Source organism: Aquarana catesbeiana, linkage group LG06 (assembly GCF_042186555.1).
Source record: "Aquarana catesbeiana isolate 2022-GZ linkage group LG06, ASM4218655v1, whole genome shotgun sequence".
NCBI lineage: Eukaryota > Metazoa > Chordata > Amphibia > Anura > Ranidae > Aquarana > Aquarana catesbeiana.
This window is the reverse complement of record NC_133329.1, coordinates 73587800-73599874: the sequence shown is the minus strand read 5'-3', so window position 1 is coordinate 73599874 and position 12075 is coordinate 73587800. Positions and strand designations below refer to the sequence as shown.

The 12075-nt window shown below is 50.5% G+C and overlaps 1 protein-coding gene across 1 annotated transcript in view; it reads right to left on the bottom strand.

Moving 5' to 3' along the window:
* Window positions 1-12075, bottom strand: part of LOC141147992 (uncharacterized) — a 134307-nt gene that overhangs the window by 92693 nt on the left and 29539 nt on the right. The window contains exon 5 of the mRNA XM_073635148.1: window positions 11848-11955. Within this exon, the coding sequence (XP_073491249.1) occupies window positions 11848-11955 (108 nt within the window). The remainder of the gene's footprint in view (window positions 1-11847; window positions 11956-12075) is intronic.

The following is a 12075-nucleotide window of genomic DNA, read 5'->3' as shown; positions in this document are numbered from 1 at the left end:
TAAGTTCTACTGGACTGTAATCAGTCTGAGCTGGGTTATATGTCCTGCTTTCTGCTGATATACTTCTAAGTTCTGGTTATTATTTGCTCCTATCTACTGCTGGTGAGTGTCTCTGGCAGTAGTGTGAGGATATCCAATAACCAGACACATGAATATTTTATCTCCCTGGAAAATCACTGAGAGGTAGAAATATTTGGGGGAACCTTTTGAAAGCTCTCTTGCCTCCCAGGTTCTGCCTGAGGGATTGCGCGCCACTTTGTTTCTTACCCCCCTGAGGGGTTGTGTGCCACTTTGTTTCTTACCCCCCTGAGGGGTTGTGTGCCACTTTGTTTCTTACCCCCCAGGCCTGTTACCTGAGGAGGATGTGTTGGGCTAAGGAGAGGCCCGAGCCTGGAGCCTAAAGTGCCTCAGTGGAGATTGCATCCAGGTGAAGTGGAGCAGAAATATGGCTGCCTGCTAGGAGCATCAAACATATGTGTTTAGGTTGAGCGGTCCTGCTGATGTGTGATTTTACAGCCCCCCTAGGATGATATATGCTCTGACAGGGCAAGGCTATGCTGATCAGAAAACCACATACAGATAAATCACAACATCTTCCTGCTGCCTTTCATTCCACATTTTATGATTTCATTTTTTATCATTTTTGTTTACAATTTCATTTTTTTAAAATATTTTTGTCATTTTTTTAATCAACCATGTTGGGGGGGGGCTTTGGTGAGATATCAGGGGTCTAAACAGACATCTCCTCTTTGAGACAGAGAAAGAGGCTGAGGACATTGGTTCCCCAGTCCCTTTCTCAGCATTGAAGATGAATGGAGAGGAGACAGCGGCTCCTCTCCATTCATAAACTGAGAAGAGTAAACACACAGGTTACTCTGCTCAGTTTTCACAGGACACAGGAGAGATCTCGCTCACTGTGTCCAATTCAGAAAAGGCAGGGGCCGGTAAATGACTGGTCCCTTCCTCCGCTAGCCACCTTGACAGATCCCCACAACTGGCGGGAGAGGGGAGGAGGGAAGCCGGCTGTGGGGGATGAGGAGGGGGTAGAGGAGGAGGACAGGGAGCCGGAAAAGAAGGGGGGGTTTGAAGGACACGGAGGGGAGCCATTGAAGAACGGGGGAGAAGGACACGGAGGGGGGCTGGAGGAGGACGATACAGGGAAAAGTCGGGGGGATCGGTGCAGCAGGAGGAACAGCTGTGATCACCGATCTCCCTGTGTAGCTTTTTATCCGACATCCGCAGGAGGGAGAGAAGGAAAAGCGGATGTCAGCTATACAGGGAGATCGGTGTTCACAGCTGTCCCTCCTGCTGCACCGATCATCCCCGGCTGTGAACCAGGGGACAATCCAGGATCAGCCCTGCAGCCGGGATATTGGGCAGCACTTGCAGGTCTCCGGGAGCCCCACCTCGCAGGAGACTTGGGATGTCCGCACATATTTTCCAAAGCATAGTCATAGATAGAACAGCTTGTTTGACATTGCTAAGGTGCCACATTTATGTCCACTCTTGTATACCACCAACTTTAGAAGTAATGCTGTAACTACAGTGCTAATAGACCATGCTCTGGGTCCAGATGCACAGGAACCCAACTTTCTGACTACAAGGCAATTTATGCATGTAGCAATAGCAAGTGTCAAATACATTTGGATGAAATATGCTTATATATAAGTTGGGAACCTCTATATGCTATAAAAGAAATTACTATTCTACATATTAGAGGAATTGCCTTTAAATTAGTGATGAGAGAGGCGGGTGGGGTTTTCTTTTGTGGCTTTGTACCCAGGGCCGATCCTAGGGTCCCAGACGCCTGGGTGCAGAAATATTTCTGGCGCCCCCACATGGGCGTGGTCATCTTACCAACTCCTCCCCTTTACAAATGATTCTATGACATCGACTCAAATACAGAGCTGCTCCCCTAAGAAGTCTTTGTTACCCTGAAATCCTCCCATGATCTCTTAACAATAAAGGAAATACAGGAAGAGAGAACACTAATGAGACCTGGAGGGGAGTCTCTCTGATGCACACAGAGAGGGCTTCTGTTAGAAAGAGTCCCCAGACATAATACAGGATACGGTCAAAGACTGCAGACATGATACAGGAGATGATCAGAGACTGCAGACATGGAACAGGAGATGGTCAGAGACTGCAGACATAGTACAGGAGATGGTCAGAGACTGCAGACATAACACAGGAGATGATCAGAGACTGCAGACATACTACAGGGGATGATCAGAGACTGCAGACATGGTACAGGAGATGATCAGAGACTGCAGGCATAATACAGGAGATGATCAGAGACTGCAGACATGGTACAGGAGATGATCAGAGACTGCAGACATAGTACAGGAGATGGTCAGAGACTGCAGACATAGTACAGGAGATGGTCAATGACTGTAGACATGATACAAGAGACAGTCAGAGACTGCTGACATAGTACAGGAGATGATCAGAGACTGCAGACATGATACAAGAGATGGTTAGAGACTGCAGACATAGTACAGGAGATGGTCAGAGACTGCAGACATGATACAAGAGATGGTCAGAAACTGCAGACATAATACAGGAGATGGCCGGAGACTACAGACAAGATAGAATAGATGGTCAGAGACTGCAGACATGATACAAGAGACAGTCAGACACTGCAGACATGGTACAGAAGCTAGTCAGAGATTGCAGACATGATACAAGAGATGGTCAGAGACTGCAGACATAGTACAGGAGATGATCAGAGACTGCAGACATGGTACAGGAGATGATCAGAGACTGCAGACATGGTACAGGAGATGATCAGAGACTGTAGACATGATACAAGAGACAGTCAGAGACTGCAGACATAGTACAGGAGATGGTCAGAGACTGCAGACATGGTACAGGAGATGATCAGAGACTGGAGAGATAGTACAGGAGATGATCAGAGACTGCAGACATGGTACAGGAGATGATCAGAGACTGCAGACATGGTACAGGAGATGATCAGAGACTGTAGACATGATACAAGAGACAGTCAGAGACTGCAGACATAGTACAGGAGATGATCAGAGACTGTAGACATGATAGAAGAGACAGTCAGAGACTGCAGACATAGTACAGGAGATGGTCAGAGACCGCAGACATGGTACAGGAGATGATCAGAGACTGCAGACATGGTACAGGAGATGGTCAGAGACTGTAGACACGATACAAGAGACAGTCAGAGACTGCAGACATAGTACAGGAGATGGTCAGAGACTGCAGACATGATACAAGAGATGGTCAGAGACTGCAGACATAATACAGGAGATGGTCAGAGACTACAGACAAGATAGAATAGATGGTCAGAGACTATAGACATAATACAAGAGACAGTCAGACACTGCAGACTTGGTACAGAAGCCGGTCAGAGATTGCAGACATGATACAAGAGATGGTCAGAGACTGCAGATATGATACAAGAGATGGTCAGAGACTGCAGACATGATACAAGAGATGGTCAGCGACTGCAGACATGATACAGGAGATGGTCAGAGACTGCAGACATGATACAAAAGATGGTCAGAGACTGCAGACATGATACAAGAGATGGTCAGAGACTGCAGACATGATACAAGAGAAGGTCAGAGACTGAAGACATGATACAAGAGAAGGTCAGAGACTGCAGACACGATACAGGAGATGGTCAGAGACTGCAGACATGATACAACAGAAGGTCAAAGACTGAAGACATGATACAAGAGAAGGTCAGAGACTGCAGACATTATACAAGAGATGGTCAGAGACTGCAGATATAATACAGGAGATGGTCAGAGACTGCAGTTCCTATGGACATTAGTAGATAATGGCCAATCGGCCCTCTCACCTGACCCAGCGATGGTTCCTCTGATCAGGAGTCAGCTCACTCTGAATTGCCCGTGGCGACTCCGCTGGGTAGCACCCAGATCTGTATTCTGGCAGTGACTCCATTCCTTTCTCCACCAGGGATGGCGCTAGGCTGTGTGTCTTTCCCTCTGGTGGCGCAGGGCAGTGGGGTTCTCTCTCTGGTGGTGTTCCCTCAGCACTGCCCTCTCCCTCTGGAGTCCTGGGTGTACTTCCCTGAAAGCTTTCCCGGGCTCCTGTATCTCTCTCTCTCCCATTCAGCTGAGCCTGCTGTGTGGGCTGCAGTTTCCGTGTTACAGTGGGGCTGCCAGTCCTCGGGACTACACAATCCTCTTCTCTGCTCCTTTTTCTATTCTATTTTTTCCCTGGCTGATATGAAGGCGGGGGAAGAAACATAGTGGGAGGCTGTGCTGGCCAGCGCCGCTCACTAGTATAGCAGTGCACGTGCGGAGGAGAGGGAGGGGAAGGGGCGAAAGTAGAGCCCGCAGCTGGAGTGACGTCACTAGGGTTGGTGTCACCAGGTGCGGTATAATATGGTGTCACCCCCCTTCCACCAACTTTAGTCGCCCCTCAGTACAAACCCCCCCTCCACTAAGTATAGACCCCCCTTCGTCAGTGCAGGCCCCCCACTAAGTATAAACCCCTCTCTCAGTACAGACCCCCCCTTTATCAGTATAGACCCCCCAGGACAAACCAACCCCCCCTCCATTAGACCCCCACCAGGACAACCCCCCCTCCATTAGTATAGATCCCCCCAGGACAATGCCCCCTCCATTAGTACAGACCCCCCCACTGGACAAACCCCCACTTCATTAGTACAGACCCACCAGGACAACCCCCCTCTATTAGTACAGACCCCCAGGACAAACCCCCCCTCTATTAGTACAGACCCCCCAGGACAAACCCCCTCCATTAGTACAGACCCCCCAGGAGAACCCCCTCCACTAGTACAGACCCCCACAGGACAAATCCCCCCTTCATTAGTACAGAACCCCCACCAGGACAAACCCCCTCCATTAGTACAGACCCCCCACCAGGACAAACCCCCCTCCATTAGTACAGACCCCCCCAGGACACCCCCCCTCCATTAGTACAGACCCCCCCGGACAAACACTCCCCCTCCATTAGTACAGACCCTCCCCAGGACAAATCCCCCCTCCATTAGTACAGACCCCCCCAGGACAAATCTCCCTTCCATTAGTACAGACCCCCGCAGGACAAATCCCCTCTCCATTAGTACAGACCCCCCAGGAGAAACCCCCCTCCATTAGTACAGACCCCCCCAGGACAAATCCCCCCTCCATTAGTACAGACCCCCCCAGGACAAATCCCCCCTCCATTAGTACAGACCCCCCAGGACAAATCCCCTCTCCATTAGTACAGACCCCCCAGGAGAAACCCCCCTCCATTAGTACAGACCCCCCAGGACAAATCCCCTCTCCATTAGTACAGACCCCCCAGGAGAAACCCCCCTCCATTAGTACAGACCCCCCAGGATAAATCCCCCATTCATTAGTACAGACCCCCCCAGGACAACTCCCCTCCATTAGGACAGACCCCCCAGGAGAAACCCCCCTCCATTAATACAGACCCCCCAGGATAAATCCCCCATTCATTAGTACAGACCCCCAGAACAACCCCCACTTCATTAGTACAGACCCCCCAGGACAACCCCCCTCCATTAGTACAGACCCCAAAGGACAATCCCCCTCCATTAGTACAGACCCCCCAGGACAACCCCCCCTCCATTAGTACAGACCCCCAGGACAACTCCCCCTCCATTAGTACAGACCCCCCAGAACAAACACCCCCTCTATTAGTACAGACCCCCCAGGACAAACCCCCTCCATTAGTACAGACCCTCCAGGAGAACCCCCCCTCCACTAGTACAGACCCCCACAGGACAAATCCCCCCTTCATTAGTACAGACCCCAGGACAAACCCCCCTCCATTAGTACAGACCCCCCCAGGACAAACCCCCTCCATTACTACAGACCCCCCAGGAGAACCCCCCCTCCACTAGTACAGACCCCTACAGGACAAATCCCCTCTTCATCAGTACAGACCCCCAACCAGGAAAACCCCCCCTCCATTAGTACAACCCCCCCAGGACACCCCCCCTCTATTAGTACAGACCCCCCCGGACAAACACCCCTCTCCATTAGTACAGACCCCCCAGGAAAAATCCCCCCTCCATTAGTACAGACCCCCCCAGGAAAAATCCCCTCTCCATTAGTACAGACCCCCCAGGAGAAACCTCCCTCCATTAGTATAGACCCCCCCAGGACAAATCCCCCCTCCATTAGTACAGACCCCCCCAGGACAAATCCCCCCTCCATTAGTACAGACCCCCCAGGACAAATCCCCTCTCCATTAGTACAGACCCCCCAGGAGAAACCCCCCTCCATTAGTACAGACCCCCCAGGAGAAACCCCCCTCCATTAGTACAGACCCCCCAGGACAAATCCCCTCTCCATTAGTACAGACCCCCCAGGAGAAACCCCCCTCCATTAGTACAGACCCCCCAGGATAAATCCCCCATTCATTAGTACAGACCCCCAGGACAACCCCCGCTTCATTAGTACAGACCCCCCAGGACAACCCCCCTCCATTAGTACAGACCCCCCATCAGAAACCCCCCTCCATTAGTACAGACCCCCTAGGATAAATCCCCCATTCATTAGTACAGACCCCCAGGACAACCCCCCCTTCATTAGTACAGACCTCCCCAGGACAACCCCCTCCATTAGTACAGACCCCAAAGGACAATCCCCCTCCATTAGTACAGACCCCCCAGGACAACCCCCCCTCCATTAGTACAGACCCCCCAGGACAACTCCCCCTCCATTAGTACAGACCCCCCAGAACAAACACCCCCTCTATTAGTACAGACCCCCCAGGACAAACCCCCTCCATTAGTACAGACCCTCCAGGAGAACCCCCCCTCCACTAGTACAGACCCCCACAGGACAAATCCCCCCTTCATTAGTACAGACCCCCAGGACAAACCCCCCTCCATTAGTACAGACCCCCCAGGACAAACCCCCTCCATTACTACAGACCCCCCAGGAGAACCCCCCCCCCTCCACTAGTACAGACCCCTACAGGACAAATCCCCTCTTCATTAGTACAGACCCCCAACCAGGACAAACCCCCCTCCATTAGTACAAACCCCCCCAGGACACCCCCCTCCATTAGTACAGACCCCCCCTGGACAAACACCCCCCATCCATTAGTACAGACCCCCCAGGACAAATCCCCCCTCCATTAGTACAGACCCCCCCCAGGAAAAATCTCCTCTCCATTAGTACAGACCCCCCAGGAGAAACCCCCCTCCATTAGTACAGACTCCCCCAGGACAAATCCCCCCTCCATTAGTACAGACCCCCCCCAGGACAAATCCCCATTCCATTAGTACAGACCCCCCCCCCAGGACAAATCCCCTCTCCATTAGTACAGACCCCCCAGGAGAAACCCTCCTCCATTAGTACATACCCCCCAACATAAATCCCCTCTCCATTAGTACAAACACCCCCTCTCCATTAGTACAGACCCCCCCAGGACAAATCCAGTTCCATTAGTACAGACCCCCCAGGACAAACCCCTCTTCATTAGTACAGACCCCCCCCAGGACAACCCCCCTCCATTAGTACAGACCCCAAAGGACAACCCCCCTCCATTAGTACAGACCCCCCCAGGACAACCCCCCCTCCATTAGTACAGACCCCCAGGACAACTCCCCCTCCATTAGTACAGACCACCCAGGACAACCCCCCCATTAGTACAGACCCCCCAGGACAACCCCCCCCATTAGTACAAACCCCCCAGGACAACACCACCATTAGTACAGATCCCCAGGGACAAACCTCCCTCTATCAGTACAGACACATTAACACCCGGGCGGCAGCTAGAGAGGACAGTGTGCAGCTGCGCTGCCCGGGTGAAGGGCAGATCGAGACAGCCAGGGAGCAGCTTAGGCGGGAGTGAGAGACAGAGGTGGAGAGAACCTGTGTCAGGCTGCAGGCACAGGCCACCCCCCCCCCCTCCCCAGCGAAGTCACTGCGCGGCTGGTCTCTCTCAACACAGAGACCAGCCGCTCCGATCTCCAGCGGCTGCTCTCCTCTGACAGGAGGAGGAGGGAGGGGGGACGGGCTCTAGCAGTGTAAAGCACAGCGGCCGTACAGCGGCCGCTCCGCAGCGGTGACCTGCGGACAGAGCTACTTCTGCACACGGAGGGGAGGAGGGAGGGGAGCACTCTGGTGCTTCAGTGCCCCCCCCTCTCTGGCGCCTGGGTGCACTGCACCCCGTGCACCCGCCGGGGTTCGGCCCTGTTTATACCACATAGTTACAGACGTACCTGGATTAATGCAGATATTTTAGTGCTCAGGCTGAATGGCTTTATGTGGCCAATGATCTATGCCCAATGGTCCATGTGTATATCTTGACCTCCATCTTCTGATCCTAAAGCTGGTCATACACTGTTAGAATTTTGGTCCATTCAGGGGAATTGGTAAAAATTCCAACAGTGGGTGGCCTTGTCAATTACTTAATCAACTTTTGTTTAAGAAGCCAGGCCAAAACTTGTCAGCCAATTAGCTGCAGACTCTATTTGGGTACAGCTGGTGCTAGTGGCTGTCAGAATAAAATAGCCTGGAAGGGGGATTCATCTATCTATGCTGTTTATGTGGATGGAGCTATCTGATATATTTTATTTTGCCAACAGGCTGAAGGAAAAAAATGTATTAGTGTTTGGCCAGGTTTAGCTAACTGTTAATGCTTGACCAGATTGTAGGGCACAATGGGGTTTATTTACTAAAGGCAAATACACTTTGCACTACAAGTGCACTGGAAGTGCATTTGAAAGTGCACTTGGAAATGCAGTTGCTGTAGATCTGAGGGGGACATGCAAGGAAAATAAAAAACAACATTTTTGCTTGTACATGATTGGATGATAAAATCAGCAGAGCTTCCCCTCATTTCAGATCTTCCCCTCAGATCAAAAGCGACTGCACTTTCAAGTGCACTTGTAGTGCAAAGTGGATTTGCCTTTAGTAAATCAACCCCGATGCGAGTGCCCAATGGGTGCGATGACCACCAGCCTCCCGCGATCGCTCGTGACAGACCGGGATCTGTGTGTGTAAAGATCCCGGTTCTTTCAGGGGAGTAGAGACAGATTACTGATCTCTCTCTCCTCCTAGACAGTCCCATCCTCCCACAGCTATAACACACCCAGGGAACACAGTTAACCACTTGATCACCCTCTAGTGTTAACCCCTTCCCTTCCAGTGACATTTATACAATAATCAGTGCATTTTTATAGCACTGATCGCTGTACAATTGTCAATGGTCCCAAAAATGTGTCAAATGTGTCCAATTTGTCCGCCGCAATATCACAGTCCCAATAAAAAACACAGATCACTGTCATTACTAGTAAAAGAAAATATAATAAAAATAAAAAAATAAAATAAAATAATAATAAAAATAAAAAATAATAATAAAAATGCCATAAATCTATCCCCTATTTTGTAGTGCAAAGTGCACTTGAAAATGCACTAAAAGTGCACTTGGAAGTGCAGTCGCTGTAGATCAGTGTTGCCAACCTACCAGATTGAAATTTACTGGCACGACACCCAAAATTTACTGGCACCACCACGTTTTTACTGGCATTTCACAAAAGTTCCAAAATTACATTTTTTAGGTGTAAATTTCAGTATTTAGGCTACAAACAAGTACGCTAGGCAAATAGCAATGTGATTTAAGGTAGATATTAAGGTAAAAAAACATATTTTTGTTTTTTTCGACATAATAAGGAATTATCTAGTCCAATCACCTCCTGCCTCCATCACCTGTCACCATCACTCCCTGCCTCCAACACCCCCTGCCACCATCGCCCCCTGCCACCATCCCCTTCTGCCACCATCACCCCCTGCCACCAACACCCTCCGCCACCATCCCCTTCTGCCACCATCACCCCTGCCACCAACACCCTCCGCCACCATCCCCTTCTGCCACCATCCCCTTCTGCCATCATCACCCCCTGCCACCCACACCCTCCGCCACCATCCCCTTCTGCCACTATCCCATTCTGCCATCATCACCCCCTGCCTCCATCTCCCTCTGCCACCATCACCCCCTGCCACCATCCCCCCTCTGCCAGACTGCCTCTATCACACCCTTCCACCATCTCCCTCTGCCAGACTGCCTCCATCACACCCTGCCTCCATCCCCCTCTGTCACCAACACCACCTGCTCCATCCCCCTCTGCCATCATCACCCCCTGCCACCATCCCCTCTGCCACCATCATACCCTGCCTTCACCCCCTCTGCCACCATCACCCCCTGCCACAATCCCCCTCTGCCACCATCATACCCTGCCTCCACCCCCCTCTGCCACTATCACCCTCTGCCACCATCACCCCCTGCCACCACCCCCCTTTGCCACCATCCCCCTCTGCCAGACTGCCTCCATCCCCCTCTGCCACCATCCCCCTCTGCCACCAACACCACCTGCTCCAGTCCATCCCCCTCTGCCACCATCCCCCTCTGCCACCAACACCACCTGCTCCAGTCCATCCCCCTCTGCCACCATCACCTTCTGTCACCGTCGGCTGGGCTATCACTCTGTCCCAGACTCCCCCCGGTCCCCGTAGACTCTGGATTGCCTGGTCCTGGATGCAGGGCTCCTCCATTCCGCCGCGGCGTGCTGCTCAGCCTCCGAGTCCTGCTGCTCCAGTGCTCCAGGTTAGTGTTACAGATTTTAAATGCTGGCACGCCTGGCGGGATGTGCTAATACATCACTTGCCTCACCCCCAGTAAAGCGCCCAAGCGCCACTCAGCCTCTGTGAGATCCACCCCCCCCCCCCGCTGGCCGAATAGAGGATCTGCTCGGCAAGCTCCGGAACTGCGCATGCGCAGTTCCAAGCCGGACCGGTCACGGCTATTTTTTACTGGCACATTCCCGCTACTACAGACATTTACGGACGGGGAAAAAAGTGCCCATTTTTACGGGCTGCCCCTAAAAATACGGGCGGTTGGCAACACTGCTGTAGATCCGAGGGGGACATGCAAGGAAACAGCATTTTAGCTTGCACATGATTGGATGATAAAATCAGCAGAGCTTCCCCTCATTTCAGATCTACCCCTCAGATTTACAGTGACTGCACTTCCAAGTGCACTTTTAGTGCAATTTCAAGTACACTTTGGACTTATAGTTTGCACTTTGCACTTATTTGCCTTTAGTAAATAAGTTTTTTAATAATGGTCGCTCTTCTTTTGTTTATTATTAGCTGCTGGAATAGCTTGGTGCTGGCTCACGAGCACCTTGAAATGTGAGTGTATCATCTTTTTCTTAACTTAGCTTAAATAAACAGCTTTTACATACTGCGCAGTGATCGCTGTTTATTTCTCATGAGGAGGACATGGCTCATATATAGCGCATTGGGGTCAGCAAATGAACGATTCAGGTGGAGTGGTTATCCCTATTAAATGAACCAAAGGCGCATTGTTCATTGACATCTGGTGAGTGGCTAATCCATATGGTGGTGGTCTTGTCACGAAAGTGGTGAAAGTGTCACGGATAATACACGCTGTAAATTTAAAGGATGGTTTTGTGGTAGCCTCTGGGACCATTGCACATTGCACTTTGCACATGAGTTTGGACATTACAGTTTGGATACAGATGTCATATATTAATATTAATTTTTGTATTTATTTATGCTGATATTTATTTAGGATATAACAAGGAGAGTGGATAATTAGGGCACTGTTACATGTCATATAAGGTTGGATGTTTGTGTAGGCACGAACGTTAAACAGAGTGGTGTGTCCAGAGAAGAGTAGCGCACTCAACACATATATAATTTTTTTTCCTTTTTTCACCTAGTGGTGTTCTTTTTGATTGCAGCAACTCAATTTTATAATATAATAATATTGTTTATACTCAAAATTTTTTTGCGCCGGTGACACATATATGCTCATTTGTTTCCAGATACTTACTCTTTTTCTTTTTTTTCATGCTTAACACATAGAAGGTGACAGTTCCTAGTATTGAGACCAGCACTGCAGCGACAATTCGAACAAAGGTTTTATATTTTGCTGTCAGATCTAAAAAGAAGAAGAAAACATAAACACAACTGTTTATATCTAACATAGTTGGGAGTCCATCACTTAGAGCCCTTTCACACTGGGGCTGTTTGCAGGCGCTATTGCGCTAATAATAGCGCC